The sequence below is a fragment of the Syngnathoides biaculeatus genome, chromosome 22 (genome assembly GCF_019802595.1).
Source record: "Syngnathoides biaculeatus isolate LvHL_M chromosome 22, ASM1980259v1, whole genome shotgun sequence".
In the NCBI taxonomy this organism is placed as follows: domain Eukaryota; kingdom Metazoa; phylum Chordata; class Actinopteri; order Syngnathiformes; family Syngnathidae; genus Syngnathoides; species Syngnathoides biaculeatus.
The window spans coordinates 17,494,753-17,514,163 of NC_084661.1; the positions used below are offsets into that span (position 1 = coordinate 17,494,753).

General features: G+C 47.6%; 1 protein-coding gene across 4 annotated transcripts in view; it reads right to left on the reverse strand.

The window, feature by feature from the left end:
- Nucleotides 1-19,411, reverse strand: part of vti1a (vesicle transport through interaction with t-SNAREs 1A) — a 104,162-nt gene that overhangs the window by 20,181 nt on the left and 64,570 nt on the right. For 2 of the 4 annotated variants that reach the window (XM_061810676.1, XM_061810677.1), the window contains 2 exons: nt 11,928-11,998; nt 9,382-9,443 (listed from right to left, as the gene is read on the reverse strand). In XM_061810676.1, coding sequence (XP_061666660.1) covers nt 9,382-9,443; nt 11,928-11,998 — 133 coding nt within the window. Of the gene's footprint in view, nt 1-9,370; nt 9,444-11,927; nt 11,999-19,411 lie in introns of all 4 variants that reach the window. The other 2 variants (XM_061810678.1, XM_061810679.1) reach the window with 1 other exon arrangement.

Below are 19,411 nucleotides of genomic sequence, written 5' to 3' on the forward strand. Positions count from 1 at the left end.
GGCTGGGAAAGGGGGGGGGGGGGGTTAAGTTCACGGAACGGGCCGCAGGATGTGCCCGTATGACCCGGACTGGGAAAACAAACATTTTCCTGGCTTTAAATCATAAGAATTGAACATCCTTGATGACCTGGTCTATTACTTTATGATGTTCAACGTACTTCTGGGACAGCAAAAGTCATTTCATAGCAGTTATTACACTTGATTGAGTATTCGGCCATGTCGAGGCCTCCAAATAGGCAGTTAATTTGTCGAGAAATTAATAATAAGAAGTCTGTAAATTTGCACCTCAACCCTGACGTGGTGTTCATTTTCCATGCACACGGAGTACCGTAGGTTCCGGGTTCATTTTGATCTGGGCCAAGAATAAAAATGTATGACATTATGGAGGTGCGATGTTTATTTTCATATCGGTGTATTTTTATTGCTGTAAAATGTCAAAATGAGCGTCAATGTCGTCGTTGATTTGTTTCCAGTCAGTGGAATGCTTGTGTCGAAACCAGCCCCAGACTTCGCAACGGGAACGCGTTCTGAAACGGCGGCATTGCTAAACGGGGCGCCGGCGACCTCTTCGCGCCGAGCTCGACGGTTCTTCCATCCGCGTTTGTGAATGCGGGCCTTATGTTGCCGTGGACAAAACAAGCGTCGGCTGCCAAAAGTAAAAATACCCAATTATACAGCACAGTCGCAAATTCTTGCGTGAGACGGCTCGCAAAGGGATGATGTTGACCCGCGAGGCGCAAGCCGAGATCCATGTCGCCACAGAGACGTGAAGACCGCGGCGGAGCGCCCCCTCCCCCTGCCCCCCAAACCACCACCGCCTGGCAACGAGCCTGGCCTAGCACCGGGGTGCTCAGCCAAAAGCTCGTCTTCTCTGTCGGGACGCCCACCCTTCCGACAGCCCCAACGCATGCCGGTCTGTTTGGCCGGCGCGGGCCAAAGGCGAGGGGGTGGCGAGAGAAGGGCTGCCAGCTGGGCCGCCACTTCATCGCAGAGCAGCACTCTCCCCAAACAAACACGAGCAGTCGGTTACATGCAACCCGTCATTAGCAGTCGCGCGCGACGGGTCGACTCCCCGAAAAGCTCCGCCAAGCCTTGAACATGCACTGCACTTGTCTCGGACGGACGTCTCGGCCAAAAGGAGACGTTCTGGCCGCCCCGCAACTTTATCAGTACCGCTGTAACTCGTTCGGCTCGTACTTTTATGTTTGGCGCACGCGAGACCAACGCCAAACGGTCTTATAGGGATTAGCTGCGCGCCGTCTCGTCACGCAACAGTTGAGGTGAGACTAAAAAAGGAGGCCGGGCATCGGACATTACAGGGTATCGATCGAGGCTCGACTGAGTTTTGCGGCGCGACTCTACTTTGGTTGTGGTTTTCGCCATCCCTTGCTGGAAACGGGCAGTCTTGCGAATTCCCGCAACACTAATCAGTCAGCGGCGGGGGACAATTTCAGCGGAATGCTGTTACGCTGCGACGGAAGGCATCCAGGCATGAGGGTAACAGACAAACTAACCTGCCTGCGTCAGCGTCGGCACAAAGATGCGCGTGTGTTCCGAACGGGTCCGGTGGCTTAATTCAATCGTGTGAAAGTGCAAAATGCATCTAATGGGTCATGCCTGAGAGGCCATCTGAGGCCGATTGTTCAAATAAATCCGCGGAGATCAACAGCAGCGACGACGGCGCGATCCGTCCCGAGACTCCGCTTGATCGTCGATTTGGTCAAAGCGAAGCGTCCCGTTTATATCAATTCATTTCAAACCAAACGTCATAAAAATGTGATGAACTGAAAGCAGAAATTTCCCCAATTATGCCGAACGTGTCAGCGGCGAGCGTTAGGAGCTAACCCGGCGGTCGGTGCCTTCTCTCTGCAGTGCTGCTTCCCGTCGGAGATGGCGACTCAAATGCTCGACACCAGTCGGACAAGATCCGAATCCGAGACAACTTTCGTTCATCAGAAGTTGGTTGATGTAAAAAATGGGAATGAAATGAGGAAGTCCGAATCCTCCAAAATGGAAGCGAACTCGCCCACCTGCGCTGAGCAAGAGAAGTTAACTTACATGGTGGCTCCTTTTGATAAACACGAGACCCAAATCCCAAAATATTTTTGTTCTATTGGGTACAGAAACAAAAAAGTAAGAATCTTCTGACTGTGGCAAACACAAGCAAGCCGTGCAAAGACTAACGAATATCATCTCCCACCGCCGTGTTTCTTCATGGCGACTTCCAGTAGATGTTCATCTTCCCTTCTCTCTTTTCAAGTCTTTTCAGAGCACGTTGCCATAAAAGAAAAAAGTCAGAGAACAAAGCAAATCACACACACACACACACAGAGTTGCTTCTCGGACTTCGACAAGTGAAAGTTTTCATTAAAATTTGAAGTCCGCATTTCGGGGTGTCCGCACAACTGTAAGAGATGAAACCAAACAAGAGGAACTGGAGTCCTAGTCGTGGATTATTGGTTCTACATGGCGGAATTCTGTTCAGAACACCACCAGGACTACACAGAACCTACGAGACAGGCCCCCGTGAATACTTTGCTCTTTTGTCCGGCTCCATTCGCTTGTTTTCTCGACGCGAGATGTTTGTGTACTGTCAGAAGACGAACTCCCGCCGGAGGATCGTCACGACGACGTCTGTGTAGTTGCTAAGCAAATAAAAGATGAGCTCGCTTCTCTCCCGACAGCTCTCGACAGACCGACGCGTGCGCGAGGGGGTTTTGGAGCCTTGACTAGAGGGAGGCGGAGGGTCTTACCTCGTGCCTTCTATGGCCCAAAAAAAAAAATGTCCATTTTGAGGATCAAAACAGTGAAGCTCAGTCAGGTTTTAGAAAACGGATGAGTCGTCCTCCGCTTAAACCCGTTTGAATGTTTCACTATCGTCGTCGTCGTCTTTTTGTGATGTCGTAAGAGAGATTTTTTTCCAAACAATCAATAAACAGAACGGCAACTCTTGTCTTTGTTTGAGGGCGCCATCCTCGGGCTCCGCTTGGATTTGCGACGACAGGCAACGCCAGCGTGATTGGAAACAAACCGATCGCAGTGACGGATAAACGGAAAGATCCGTCGCGATCGCAAAGATGACGGCAGGTTTCTCTCTCCGAATTTGAGCAAACCAAACGCATCACCTCTCCAAAGGCTCAGCGGTCAAGGCGCACTCGACATTGAGGTGACGCTTCGCCGACCGTGTGTGTGTGGTGTGTGTGTGTATATATATATATATATATATATATATATATATATATAATTTTTTTTTTTTTTTGTAGCCAGCCCTCCTTTAACCCCCGGCTGACTGTCACTCCGACAAGACGGCGCGAGATCAGTGGCGCTGGCGTCCCTTGAAGTGGCTCCAGGTGTCACTCCAAGGGCACCTGCCCCATTTGATCCGCCGTCGAGCGGCTGTTGGGCCGCGGCGCCCTCTGATTTCACCCGTCAGAAGGATGGGGTGGGGTTCCGGGGAGGCTTTACCTGTCCAAAAGTTGCGCCCTTACTTTCTCCGAGCGATGGCCGGGCAAAGGGACAGAGGACGGCAATCGCCCATTTGCTGTTATAACCTGTCGTGCTTGGCTTCCGAAAAGTTGCAAAACGACGCACTAAAAATTGAACAGATTTTTATTTATTAAGTTGCCGGGTTGAGAAAAAAAAAATGCCTCCTGCACTGCATCGAAAAAGTTATTGATCATAATTTGTCATCAGGTATGAGTTCCAGTTAAAGGCAAAACCCGCCACCCTCCCTACCTTCCTTCCTCAAACTGCATAAAATTAATTTTTTACATCCTAATTAGTCGGCAGGTAAAATGAAACAAACACCTCCCTGAAATTGTTGTGAAAAAGAAAAGAAAATATGTATCAATTAGATGCCAGGTGCACACCATCAAAAAAAAAAAGGAATTTGTTTTTAATACGACACAATTAGTGGCCACGCATTTATTCAATATGCCTCCTTTTATTACAGGAAATATCTGTCGGCACGAATTGAAGATTGTGTCATCTAATTACTGACAAATTCAAAACTTTCCTCAAATAAAAAAAAATAAAATAAAACTGCCGCCTTTTGAAAAACATTTAATCTGTCAAAATTTGTCAATTCATCAAGGTATACAACAATATGTGCCTCCCCAAAATTGTGCACAAAAAACCGGAATATATCTTTTTTTTTTTTTTTTTTTATTAGTCTCCAGGTAATCAAAAGATGAAATAAAAGCCTTCCTTTTATGCTTCAAAAAATTGCAGCGAGTCTTTGATCATCGATGCGATCTATCATTTTACACAATAGCCGTTCCAACTCTACTGCTAACCAAAACTGCAGCGCCTCTTGCCTTTTTGCCAACACCACACGAGGACCTGAACGGTCGGCGGTAGCCTTCGACAAAAGGCGTCTTCCGTTCCCCGGTCGACGACAGCTTCCTCGGCACGGCCCGACAAAAAGCGCCTCGTCAGCACTCTCTAACGGACGAGCTGCGAGACGGGAGAGGAGAAAAGAAGAAGGCGGAGAGGGGTCGGGCGGCGGTGGCGCTCGTTTGCCGGGTACTGCCGCTGTCCCCGTACCAAACACAACCCGTGACCAGTACACAATCTGGCCAAAGTATTGTTCTGCCTACATGCCACAACTCCTCAAATAGTCGCTGTCGCCGAGTGCGTCAAGCGCTCAGAGCGAAATAAGCCGAACCATCACAGCAAGACTTGAAGAAACGGCGGATTTCCTGATCACGTCCCACTTTGCGTACCCGATCAAACGCTCCCGACCCGCGACGACCACTCGTGTACGTTGAGCAGCTGCGCCCGTTTCGCCGCTTAAAAGTTGAAGGGGGGGACGGGCACAATTCAGGTTTTTTTTTTTTTTTTAACTTCACGCCAGAACGGCGACGTTTGAAACATGAAAAGCTTCCCTGGCGGGCGAGGCGGGATAAAGACTGACCCGCGGGGGACGTGACAATATGGCACGCCGAGCAAAGGCAAATGTGTTGCAATGTACGACACGGAACGTATCGCCGCGATCAGAGGTAAACGGGATCCGGCGGGAATGACTGTGATGAGTTCACGTGAGCATGCAAAAGTTCAACCGCCACAACCGCACCTCGCCCGCGCCTTTTTCAGCGATAACAGCGGCACCGAAGCATTGTGGGAAAATATCGCTTTATTTTCCAAAAGCGTTTTTCCATCACGTGAGCGAATCGACACTCCCCCCGCACACGAAGCGCGTAAACTGTCGACGTTTTCCCCGCTCGACTGGCCCTAAAACTCAGCGTCAACAATAAATAAATCAGCGGCGAGTACAAAAAGGCGACGGCGAAAGACGTAAACAACGCCGCGCTCCATCTTTCACCTTCAATTATCGCCAAAATCAAATTGTTTTTGTTCAGTTGTGCACTTCAAGAGGGTCCCGAGACCCCACCGTTGGCCTACATTGCCGGCGGAATCTACAAACGCAGACCTGATGAATGCAAAAGTAGACCATTGTAGTCACTCATAACGACGCAGGATGAGGAAAAAGATGGGAGAAAAGAGAAGAAATTTGAATATTTCTGGTTTGATTTGGCTAATTAAATATAGCACACGGCAGAAAATGGAGACCTTCATCAACGGCAATTGCGCTGACCATACGTTTATACTCATTCTTGATTCCGGATAATTATTCTATCGTGCGCCTCCTCGGTACGGTTACGCAAAAGCCGTTTGCGCCTTTCAGACGTGGTATTTAATATGATGCAAAAAATGCCATCACAATTTTTTCTCAGGGTTGATAAGTCACGCTGTGTCTTTAAACTTTTATTATCCAGGTAAGGCAATTGAGAAGGCACGTAGAACAGAGGCTGAAAATAAGGCAAAAAAAAAAGTGATCCAGCCATCATGTAAAATATAATCAAACTGTGATATTGTGATAATGAATGGCGTTGAATGAAGTGACCGATATTATTTGTTCCAGTTGCTGGGGAGAGAAAAGTGATTGGCGGAACGAGGATCTTAATAAAAGTGCCGAAATCCAGCAGAGAGCTCGGTTTGCATCGACTCTACTCGTCCCAGTACACGCAAGATGAGCTTGTGCGGAAATCGAGCGTGTTTGGCAGACCCGATCCTGGGTGTGCCCGGCTACGAGATCCGTTTCTTCATCCATTTGCACGAGCAATCCACTTTACCTTGTAAATCAGGCCCTGAACGTGGCTGGGTTCATTTTTTTTGGTTTTCGGTAAGCAAACTTTTTTGCGCGGGCGTCGGAAACTACAGCACCTCCCCCGGAATTGCCGGGATCGGAAACATGGCTGGCGGCCCGGTTCGGGAGCCCCGGGACTCTGGCGCCGGGAAGAAGTGGCCACAGTAAAAGGGGGCAGTGAAGCGGGCAAGACAAGGAGGAGCGTGGGGGGGGGGGTTAAGTGAAGCAGCGGGGCAGTCGGACCCTGGCTGGCAGCTGATCCCACGTGCAGGTGGTCGACTCAGTTGCCAGGAAGATCAAAAAGTCCGAGCCCCGGGTGGACCTCCCTTTGAAATGGGAACGGCGGGGCCTCCATATCAGACGGAAAACGTAAGCAAGCTCCCGACTCCAGAACCGCTCCATATTCATGCGACCCCCGTGGACGGAGCTCGGAAGGTGGGACGGCTCCCGGACCGGACATCGCGTCGGGGATCGTCCCCGGTTAGCGGCGACGAGACCCAAGATAAAGACGCTTCCTTCCTTCCGTTCTCCGGACGTCACCTGACAAGCTGCGTCAGTGAAAGCGCGAGTTCCATTCTCCCATCGTTCCAATTTCCCAAAAACCAAGTTGTGCACTTTAGTCACGCACACGTGAAATCAATGACGCCAATTTGGCTGCAACATAACAAGACAAAAGAGGGACAAATGTTCAATATACCAGAGTGAGCGGCAGTAATATTCTATTCTATTCTATTCTATTCCTGGCAGAGGATAAAGAATCGACGCCTGTGCAAAACAACGGAATGTAGATCCCCTTTGTGGTCCGCTCGAGGCTGATTGGCTTTTCTTGAACCCGAGTCTCGGTGATGACGACTTGCCGACCGGCGCGACACTCGGGCGTGACGTGCCGGAGGAAACAATCCTTTTCGCACAACAACAAAAACGTGTCCCCGACCTCGTCTTGACCCCCCCGGCACTTGAATGCCGACTCATTCCGTTTCCGAGAGCTCTCGACATTTTATCGTTTTTCCCATGAATGAGGAACAGAAATGATTTTTTTTCCCATTCTTGAATGCGACGAGTCCAAAATAAACCACAGCGAGTGGGAACAGATTGATGGGGTTTGCATTCATTTCAATGGGGAAGTCAATTTGCGATATGCGCGTGTGCACAATCGTAAGTCAAAGCACCCCTGCTTTCCATCGAAAGGCGGACGGGAACTGACGTTTCCCAATTTCAAGGCAAGTTTGGCTTTCTTCAAATATTGACAACACAATCCAAATCTTTGAGCTTCGAGAGGTGGAGGTTCTCGGGCCCGCTCATAAATCCTGATTTGAGCCTGGCGCTCGACGGGTGCTTGCTGGGACGCAGCGTCTTATTAAGTCTTCCTGTCGGGTGACAGCTGAACTTTAAACATTCATATGAGAATATTGAAATAAGCGTGTTATTTACTTATAACGCAGGGGACGGGATGATGAATGATCGTCGGACAGTTATGGGTGAGTGACCCCCCCCCCCCCCGAGGCCACCCACCCCGCCGGCAATCTCCCTCCTCCCGTCGTAATCAAACGTGACAAAATGGAGACGTATGCAGAAATATCGGTTACAGCCCCCCCACCCCGAGCCCAAATTGTCCACGGGCACTGAAGCATCTATTTCAATTGGCACTTCCTTCCCGGCCCCCCGATTTTACATTTAGGCCCTGTCATTTACATATTACTCTTAATCAAAATCCACAGTGGGGCGACAGCGACGGGAGGAGGGGGGGGGGGGACAAGAAAGAGGCAAGTGGGGAAACAAAACCGTGGCGTCGCGGTTCAGGGGGCTGGCACTTTATGAAATGGAGATGCGATTGTACACTCGTGTGCATGTGCGCGTGTGTTGTAGACACGGGCGGCGCAGCGAGGAGCACTGAATTGTTTGTGTTTGAATTGCGTGTTTGATGGCGAACGCGGAGGCGGGCAAAGTCAAACTTTTGACAGGGGTTTTTATCCGGATGGGGCTTCATCGGATATGGAGCATTAATTAGCTCGAAGGTACGACGAAGAGTTTTCCTCGTGTTGGGAAACGTTCGTAGCCAGGGTGCGAGCGGCCGGGTGGCTGACGGCGAGCGCCTACCGCTGACTTGGATAGAAAATGACGACAAACACACACAAAAGTTTGCTAAGAAATACGTTAGTCTGCGCGCAAATTTAGCGTACACACAAAACCACCAGACAATTTCGTCTCCCGTGCTGCGCTTATGCTCGTGAGTCAGAATTCATTTTAATTGGCGGCTTCGCCGGCTGCAATCTGCATAAGCCACGCCTCCACTTCCCTCCGTTTGATGCATCCAAACGAGACCGGCGAGGAGGTTTGAAGTCCGGAGAGACGGCCCCGAAAATTCAAATGAGGAATTGCACGACGGCAGAAATTGCGGTTACGGCGTCGGCGGCGCGGCCGAGGAAAACCAAGCCTTTCCGCCGGGGCGTCGGTGGCGAACTGAAAAGATGACAAAGAAGTGGGCCGCCGTCGCCGTTGCGGTGCCACCTGAGGTGAAGCAAAAGGGATTCGCAAAGAAAGGAAACCCGAAGGAGGAGGACGACGACCACCCGATCGAAAGCCGCGGGACGAGCAATGCGCGCCATCTCGATGATCACGTTCTGCTTTGGAATCAATTCAGCCGTAGAAACGGAAATGACGCCCAGCTTCCTGTTCCCCTGCCGAGCAATTCGGGTCACGCGACATCTTCTATTTTCGACCGACCGGTCGCACATTCCAACCACGGCAGCAGAGAATGAGGCTAAAAAGCGACGCTCCGACCATTCATTGTGTTTTCTCAATTCATACCAACGGTCATATTTGAAAGATATTTCTCACTGCACGCTCGTGATGCAACTCAATTTGAATGTGACAATTCAATTCCGTCTTCCAAAATGAACGCCAGAAAGGGCAAACCTTTGACTACGTACCCCCTGGAGAGCAAAATACCCCAAAATAATCACGCTTTTTTTATAATTGTACTCCATTTGTCGTCCCAATCCCCGGCGTAAGGGAGCCGTTTTAAATCCCTCGGAAAATTTCGATTCCTTTGATTGCGGAATGAAACACGGCCACGCTTTGAAGAGGCGGAATTCCGACTTTCTTAAATTCCATCGCCGTGATTGTTTGCTGGCTGACGTTCAGCGATCGTCTTCGCCGAGCGAAAGAAAACCCCCCAGATTATCCCGACGCGTTTTTCAAACGGCCGGTGTGGTTTCGTACCTGCCGCTTACCTTCTCAGCATGCCGGTGAGGATGCGAGAGCTCTTGCCCAGGTTGGCGTCCGTTTCTCGCAGCTGGGAGGAGGAAACAAGCGGGGGGTTTAACATCGGTGCAGATCCTGGAGGAGAAGTCGGTTTGATCGCGTTCACGCCGGTCCAACTAAACCACGTTCGCTAATCATAACAGACCAATATCAAATTAAAGCTGCTAACGTATCGAGCTGGTGCACGCGACGTCGCCGTATTGCCGGTCAAGTCGTCCAACCCGAGCAGATTTTTCACAATGCGCGAGACCCGTCGCGCCCTTGGTCGTCACAACAGACGAGAAAGTTCCAGCTGAAAAAATGAGAAAATATCGTCGGATTTCGCCAATTAAACGGGATGGATGGTGCCCAACCAAAATACACGCACGCCTGTGTAGCCATCATTTCATTTCAGGTAGGAATTATTCTTCTCGAGTATTTGTCACGCCAAGTTGACACATTTGAGAACAATGTGTATTTAAAAAAAGCCATAAATCATCTGTCACAGAGAGGTTTACGGAGGTTAACGCATGGCTGCGATACGCTTCTGTGTACGGAGGAGACCACTCACTCCCTGTCCTAGATTTTTTTTCCTAGTTCGCGACTGCGTGTTTGTGTAAAACCAGGGGTCGTTTATTGAAATATTGGGATTTGTATTGAAAAAAATATGAGCGGGTCCATCCCGATGTGGAATTTATTCAGATCCGGCATGGAAGTATTCGCATGCGTCCAGACTTTGAAGGCTTTTTGTGTAAATGTCGACGACTTCTTCACCAGATCCACGTGTACGTATATCCATTTGCCCGAGACAAGCGGAAGTCAATTAACATTCCAATTTCATCGACTTCGGCACGAAATATGGATCCTCTATGCCGAGCGTCTCTCATTTTCCCACGCACCTTCGTTTATCGTCACCTTCTAAATGTTTAACGGTATCCGACAAATCTCTGGGCGCCGTGCTAGAAGTCGTATTTTTGTGCAGTCTCAGCGGAATTAACTGGCAACAATGCTTTGTTTGACCGGCAATATGGCGACGTAAACATAAATGACGTGATTTCATGAGGTTGGTCTACTTTTGCGTAGAGTTGAGACAAGTACAGTATTTTATACCACAAAAGCAAAACAATAAGCGCCACCTCCCGCTGGGCATACTGTAGCACTTGACATGGGTGTACAGTATGGTGTGTTTTTTTTTTCTGTTTCAAAAGCTCCGAAATATTCATTCATCAAACATTTTCCGGCTGGCAAAGTGGTTGTGGAGAACCTCTTGAATGGCGTCCATTTATCTCCTGGCTTCTTTTTCACGTTGCTTACGCCCCACAAACTGACTTTAAAGTCGTGCGTGCCTGGATGTGTGTTTGTATGCGAGTACGGTTGAGCAAAGAAGACTCTCGGGAAGAAAGTAGAGAGAGAGGAAAAAAGCAAAAGAAAGCGAAAGTAGCCTCAGTAGACACCGCGGAGCGTTTTGGAAAGGAGATGTTTGATTTCCTTTGAAAAGGCCCGAGCGAGGCCCACTGCCTTGTTTTTGTGATCCTTAAGCATTCTGCGTTGAGGGGGGCCGCCAGGGGTGGGACGGGCCCGGACGGGGCGGGGGCGGCCCTCGCCGTCTTCGGGCTTCTCTTGCCCGCCCGGCTCATCGGCCCAACAAATGAGGCCCGCGGAAGGCGGACGCGCTGCACGTTTTCAACGGCCCGTTCAAAGTGGGGTTTTTTTTTTTTTTCTACAATCTTGAGCCACATCAATGGTGGAGAACCATGAAATATATTTTTAAAAATGTAAAAAAAAAAAAAAAAAAAAAATTGTGTTAAAAATGTGTTTTATAATTCAATTTTACAATAAAAGGCACTTTCAATTACTTTTTGTAAAATTAGTCATTTTTCTGTTTTCACCTGATCAATGCAAACCAATTTTCAATTTTAGCATTTTGTTCCTTTTCGATAAAGATAATAATCTTGGTCAACACCCGCCTGCCACCACTTTAAGTGCCTCTGATCAACCGCAAATACATTTTGGGTGTTCCGGTAGGCTTTTGCTGACATTTTCGTTGCTTTTTTTCCAAGTAGAAGCTTCAAGGTTTTATTTTATGCTAAAACCAACTGCTTTTTGGAACTGTTCATATTTAAAAAAAAATTTTTTTTTAAATCTAATTACATTGTCAATCTTGAGCCACATTAATAGTGGAGCAACATGAAATATATAAACAAAAAAAATTAAACTGTTCATATTTATAAAAAAAGAGAGAGAAAAAAAGAAAAAAAAAAAAAAATAATCGAGACTATTTTTAAGGCCGTATGGCCCAGTCCCAGGTTAAGGTAGGGCAAATGATCTCGTGAAATAGATGATGATTCCACCGCACGTGACGCTTTGGACGACCGTGTTTAAGCACACCAAACAAACTTATTCAAATGGACAGGAAATATGGATGACTAAAGGTTCCACGCAAACAAGAAAACTGGAGACGCGCCCCCGAGGTGCGCACGCAAGCCGTGTTTGCCGGCGTTTACGGCCTGGCCGTGACTTTGCTGGCGACACTCACCCGCTCTCTGGCCCTCTGGATCTTCTCGCGGTCAGTGTGAAGGTTGGAGAGAATCTCTTGGCCCACTTGTTCTGCGGATGGACAAGGACGCTGCGTCAGCGTTGGGCGCACGAGAACAACGCAACCTCGTTTTCGCCATTCTAGCAGTTGTCGAGCACGTTGCTGATATTTTGCCAACTTGCCCCTGCCAACTACATGGTAATAACAACGGATCTTTTTATGGCAAATCCTTAAAATGGAAACAATCATAAAAAAATACCACAGTGCTTGAGGACAATTGAAGGATTTGGCCAAGTAAACAAATGTTTAAAAAAAATACTGTAAATAAATACATAAATAAAGGAAAACAGGTAAGGTAATGAGGAATCTGTTAATTAATTTCAACAAAATTATCTGCCAATTTGAAAATGTAAAATTTGATTTAGTAATATTTCTTAAAACAAAAAACATAGCTGGCGTTAAAAAAAGTCTTAAAATATTTTGATTTATATGATCAACAACTACAAAACTGTGGTATTTCTTATTTTAAAATGAACTCAAGTGTCCCCCCCCCAAAAAAAATACTTTCCTTCCATTCATAGCAAGCTAGACAGAGCAACGGAGAGACAGACAGACAGACAGACAGACAGACAGACAGACAGACAGACAGACAGACAGACAGACAGACAGACAGACAGATAGATAGATAGATAGATAGATAGATAGATAGATAGATAGATAGATAGATAGATAGATAGATAGAAGAAAACAGGTCAGGTAATGAGAAATCTGTTACATAATTTCAACAAAATTATCTGCCAATTTGAAAATGGGACTTAACAATATTTCTGAAAAACATCAAATCTGGATACATAGATAGATCGATAGAGTAGACAGTGATCGATCAATGAAACATTTGCCACGCTTTCTGTTTTGTTTTAACGGTCTCCTCTCTCGAAATCCTTGTTGTCAGTTGCATTAACGCGTAATTACAACAAACATCACCGACAAGGCACCTGACAAGCTCGTCAGTGGTCACTGTCAGTCTCCTGTCCCTTGGGTGGGATACACCAAAAAAAAAAAAAACAAAAACAAAACAAGACCCTCCCCACTCTCTCTCTCTCAAAAAAAAAAACCATTCCTTCCATCAATGTAGCTACAGCAATAGCGTTTAAAAATGGTGGAGGCGAGAGGATGAATCGGGAGGGGAGTGAAGAATCCTTGCGCGGATCAAAGACGGGCTTTCAAGCGCGCCAAACAAATGCGGGATAAACAACACAGTTGCTGACTGTATTACACTACACAGGTGCCGCACACCAAAGGGCCCACGTGCTGAGCGCCTGTTCGGGAGGGGCGGGGGGAAAAAAAAGAAATAAAAATGAAAAAACGGGGCTACATCTGGCAGCTAAACAAGAGAGCGCGACGGGGGGAGAAGGAGACGGCGTTGTCGGGAGGAACGGCGAGAATGAGGAGATGCCGTCAAACGAATGACACCCCCGGAACCTTTTAGCTCTCCGACACTGTAAGTGACTCAAATGCGTCGTCGCTTCCTGCCTTCATTAATTTCTAATCCGGGAGCAGACAGATTGAAGGATATCCAGATTAAACAACGCAGTCAGACAGTCACATGTGACAAATAGGGCAGATTAAAAAGACTGAGCAGGTATTAATAACCATGAAAGCCCCCCCCCCCCCGCTACCGGAGTTAGAACAAGGGAAGGAACGGGAGGGCGGCGGTAACGGAAATCTTCTGTTAAAGAGACAAATAAGCACATCTATCCGTGTCTGTCACCGCTCGGTTTTCTCTCCTAAATAAATGAGTGTGACATGACAAGCACTGCAAGTAAGAAGACCCCGCCCCCTCCCCCCCCATCACCACCGCCACCCAGCAGATTATTGGAAAAGTTTGCGCTGAGAAGGAGGCCTCCAATCATGCCCGGGGGGGTTAAGTCAAGTCAGGATTCTGCGTTCACTCTCGGTGAGATCCAAATTCACAGTTTTTCTCAATTTCCTCCGATTCACATACGAACGAGAAATGCGCTCTCAAGACCGGTTCCTGCTCTGGCCTTGAGAGATGTCCTTCTACTTGTGCAGTAGACCCGCGCACACTCGCACGTCAGCAACCGTGGATTCAACTATTCGCCCATTAAAAAAATATATATTTTCACATTTTTAACTGTAAACGTTTCATTTTCAGACCTTTTCCTGCTTAAAAAAATGTGATGTGTCAAATATTTCTCTTCATTATTTGCTCATTTGTACTTCTTCGATGTTGGAGAATTGAAAATCAAATTTGGATCTAAAGGCAGCAAACGTTCGGGTTTTCTTTCATTTTCTTTATTCGCGACCACGAGCGCCGAGTGGTTCCGGTTTGAATTTGCTGCTATAGGAAGAAAGTCCGGTCAAGGATTTTGTGTTTACGATGGCGGTCGTCCAATCTCCGTTCCCATATTTTGAATCGTTTTGTCAACGCGCTCCCTTTCAAAAGCGTGTGGCGCAAAGATGACATTAAGGTGTAAAATTCAAAAGGTATTGGAGGTGAAAATATTAATGGCTGCCCTTGGAGAGACAAAAAAAAAAAAAAACAGCCCCTGTATTTGTCATTGATTTTTTTGGGGGGGGATTTTTTTTAATTAAGATCTCAGCCAAACTCTCAACAGTCGTGTCTGAAAGGAGATATTAGATGATCTCCCCAAAAGGAGATTTTTCTTTTTTAACAGCTTAGTAAAGCCCTTTATTGACTTGACTAAGATGGTTTCATAAGAGCTGGCTAGCGCAATTCCTTTCAAATGTCTCACAGCTTCAGCGTCATTACCAGCGTAAACAGGGAGTATCGGATTTAACGTGCGTCGCTTCGGGCCTTTACTCATTTTCTGGCCGGTATCTACGTTTCCATTCGTCTTAATTGAATGTTGCGGTGCGCGGACTTCATTAGTCGCCGGGAAGAACAATAATGCGCAGTGTACTAAAAAAAAAAAAAAAAAAAAAAAACACGTTCATCATCGAGGACCAGGTAGTGGGGGGAAAAAAAAGCCAGCGCAAAACAAAATCCGCAGAGAGGAGGAGAAATTCTTCGGCTCCTGCCCCCCGACTTGTTGCTCGTTAGCGAGTCAAATATTCCCCGGCAGTTTAAACAGCTATTAACAATTTAAATAACCCCGGCGCAGAGCCCTCGCTCTGACTCACTGGCGAAAGATGGCCGCACCCCGAGGTCTATTTAACAAGCCCATTATTACATTACATTATGCTGGGCTTTAAAATGCCTGCTCGCAGCCAGAATGACAGGAACGAATTAGCCTCGGAAAAAGCCAAAGGCCCAAAGCTCGACATTGCCGAAGGGGAAATTGAATCAGAATTAGCTTTCCCGCACTAGAAATCCACAACCTTCTTTAAGGGATTGGCACAGCGCCATCTTATGATCATTTCAGTTTTGTTAACGTTTGGCAAGTACTTTATGTGGAGAGGAAACGATATGCTGCATGCGAGCCCACCGCAAAAGAGCGAAAATCCAACAGAATTGGAAGCCCGCACGAAAAGGTATGACGCTAACTAAAGATGCCACAAGATGGTGGCAGAGCACTTTTTTTCTATTAGACAAGGATGCGGCTCGAATAGCTGCACCGACTTCCCTCACTTCCAGTTTGGTACTTCCCACCGAGAAGCCGCAAAATGCCATCAAAGCCATATTATTATATTTAACTTTAGCTATGGCGTCGATCAAAGTTGGCATGTAAACGGTCCTCTTCACCGTGCGGGTTCATATTTTCATAATAACATCGAGATGATACCAAAGAAATGATCGACAGTACCACGGACTCTGTTCTCACTGAGGTTAGAGCGCCACCAACCGTTTGGAAGAGAAAACACAGAGAGACCGGCTGAGATGTCGGCCATCCTTCCTGGGGGAAAGTCGCACGGAGAGCAGAGGCACGACTGGAGCTTGAGAAGTACGAACCGCTCGTCCGCTGTGCTGCCAAAAGAAAAGTAAAACTCTCCGAAGGCCAGAAGCTGCAGCCGAGAACTTCCTCAACTTCACGCGGACACATTTAATTGGATGCAACAACTTTTTTTGTTGTTTTTTTACAGGAGACTCCAGCGGTCTCTCTTTTTGTCCATGTTGCCCTCCAACCCTCAACACACACACACACACACACACGTAGATTTGACTCCTGCAAACGGTCTACGGTGACCCACAGGAGGGTTGAGGAGGCGGACGGAGGAACCCGGATAAATTTGAGACCATTTCTTCCCCGCACGGTTCTGTAGCTGAGACAAAGCGGAGCAGTCGACTGGCAGCGACTCCCCGGTGCATAAAGCTACCTGCCTTTCTACATTTCTTTTCTCTTCTTTTCGTTTCTTTTCCGGGCGAGTAACAACTTCTACAACTGGCTGGTGACACACTTTCATCACCTTTCATCAAAGTTGTACCCACACTGGGACGCGTTTGCGATGCCGAGCCCACAGGCCATGAGGCTGGCGAGCTGCAGCGCTCCTCGTTTTTGTCGCTGCGAAGAAAGAGGTGCCAGGCGCGCGGGAAATATCACGCAAGATTAAGCGCAGAGACAACAAAACTTCTCTATCCGAGTTAGTTAGGAGGGTTGGAGATGGCGGTGTGAGGAGCTTTGACTTTACGGTGCCAAAAAGGTCGCGGGGGTCACACACTTTGGTAAGCTTGAAGGTTTTGGGTTAGGTTAATGGCTTCATTTAGAGTTTGGGTTTAGGGTTAGGGATTTTGTGCGGGGGTTGACGTTAACGTGGTTCCGTTTCATTTCGAAACAGGAGAGAGATGATGACCAGGCACAGGTAAGATCAGGTCGAAGGTCAAAGCTCCGAGCTCGGGTGAAGTTTAGGGTTTTGGTTCGCTGTTTCGGTTATGGTTAGGGATTAGGGACTACTCAAGGTGCGCACAACTAAATGTTTATATCAGCTGGTTTGTCTTCGTAGTTTCCAGACCAGGCCTGCTCTGGAAACGAAAGTATTCTGGGCTAAGGCAGCGCGTATCCTACTCGATCCCAACTTAGCCTTCCGTCTCGTCGGAGGGCAGGCGAGGTGGATTTTGTGGGCGCTGCCTTCACTCGGCCAGGCTGTGTTTTATTCATCGCCGGCGCCCTGACCCCGCACGGCTCCTGTTCTGACAAATCACTTCTGATTAAGACAGATCTCCGTTAGTCAGCCACTCAACTCGGCCTATTCATCATTCTCGGTTCTCCTCCTACCCCCCGTTCCGCCTCCCGCGACCTCACCGTCATCCCCCGGCCCCCCTTCCCGCCCGCCCCTGGAATCGTTTGCCTGTCCGTCAGACCGGAGCGACGCGCGGGAGAGAAATTTCCACCGCCGCTTTAAACGGGCTGATTATAATGTCGGCGGGACTGTGAGGCGCAAGGCGGTCTTACGGGTGATGAGACGCCGGTTTAATGGGTATAAATGACTGGGCCGGCAGGAGAACAGCTGCTAATAGACGCATTTGTTTAAAAATGAGCAAAGGTGCAGAGAATTGAAAGCTGCATTTCAGCGCCGCTGCCCCCCCCCCCCCCTCTTCAAAGTCTCAAGACGTCAAATTTACATATATTATTTAAGCCCCTCAAAGTCACTTCAAATCACTCGTAAAGCAACTTTTTCAATTCCGGCATTTTTCCTGAAGGCCCACTCACATTAATACCTTGCATTACACACAATATATAGAATAAATGCAATCACCAAGGCAAATAAAAAAAAAAAAAAAAAAAAAAAGCATTCATACGCAAAAATGGTTTTGCGCGGTAAACAAATTGTTCACAATGTGCGCCGGCACGTGCCGACAGGCATTGCATTAACGTGTCCGGCAAACTCCATTAACTCGAGCTGAACGGCAAGCGCCGCCGGTGGCAGAGGGCGACGAGGCGGGAGGGGTGAGCGCAGAAAGTCCGGGTCTGCGGCGAGAACAAATTGCCTGGACTTAATCAAGCGCTCTTTACTCAAGCATCCGAATGAAAACTAATGGACTTTGGGTGCTTGAGTGCGACAAGGCCCGAGTGTGTGCGTGTGTTTTCACCAGGTCGTCAATTAAAAAAAAAAAACACAATAGAAATTGAACAGACGGCCGGTCAGCCGATAGAGCCCAGCTAGCTGTCTTATTAATTCACTTGAGAAAAAGGTTGGTTTTTTTTTTTTTTTTTTTGATTAAACCTGCTGGAACTGGTAAAAAAAATTATGAAGCGCAGAATTAAAAGTCACCTCAGAACCAAGTTTGCATTATTCAACGAGCTGATATTTGTAGCGCACAAAAATGTATGACTAAAAGGAACAGCACACACACAAAAAAAAAAATAATAATGTAAAATGTAACTAATTTGAGTCCATTAGCCGCAGAGTACTTTAGCTGTTTAAAACGACCGCCGTGACACCCATGGAAGGATTACGCTCATGATGCAATGCCAGCAAAATAAGGCGGAACGGCTCATTTGTCAGGTCTGCAAAATCAATGACTCGACGTCACCGACGTTCTGTCAGCGTTTATGGATCAGGATAACGTTATCAGCTCCCGGGACTATTCCATGTGTGGAGTGTTCGTTTTAGAAAAGTCTTCCAAATCTGCCAATCTGGGTCAGAACCAGGTTTGACATTACGGCAGTTACCTCTACTTACAAACGTCTGTAGTAACGAAGCATTCAGGTTACAAAACGCCTCCTCGGAAAAATACTGTCTCTAGTAGCCGAATCATTCAAGCGCTGTCCCACGCTGGCAGAAATTGGTAAAGGACAAATTTTTCGAGAGTTTTTTTGCTTGTTTTTACAAGCGTATTCATCTTTCTTCACCGTGGGCCCGAAGAAACTTTAGTGGAATGAAGTGCTGCGCGTACTCGCACGGCAGGCGAAAAGTTTCCCAGATTGTCGGGAAAGTGGACCCGGCAAGAGACGTCTTCCCGGGCGGGAGACTCGACGTTCGTTTTCAACAGTTTAAGAGCGCTAATCATCGCATTACGGCCGATTAAAGGCTTCGACGACTTTAATCAAGAGAGTTGACGGGCAGATCAAAGAGCCGAACACAACATTTCTTGCCTTTTAATTACGCGTACAACGGCACACCTCGGGCACACTCCTTCCCTGCCCATCCTCTCAAACTCCGCGAAACAGATCTAACGCTCCCCCCCCCCCAAAAAAAAAAAAGTTCATTACCCAATCAAATGGGAGATGGGTGAGAAAAATACACACACACACACACACACACAGAGATACAGATGCGAGCTTTCAGGATTCCTGATTAGGATCTGGGAGGAGGTCTTGTGCAATCTTCTCTATTAACATGTCCCGAATTGGAACACCTTAATTATCCTTGTGGAAAATGGGACGCGGCATCAAGCTCATTTGCATGTTTTGACAAGGCCTTGTCAGAGAGCCGCCTCTCTGTCTTTTCTTCTTCAGAGTCCTCCGAGCGTCTTTACCTCAATGACTGCTGATTACAAGCCCCTCGCCGCTAAATGAATTAAATAGCTTGTTAGAGGCCCCCGCTCGGACCCGCCCACGCCC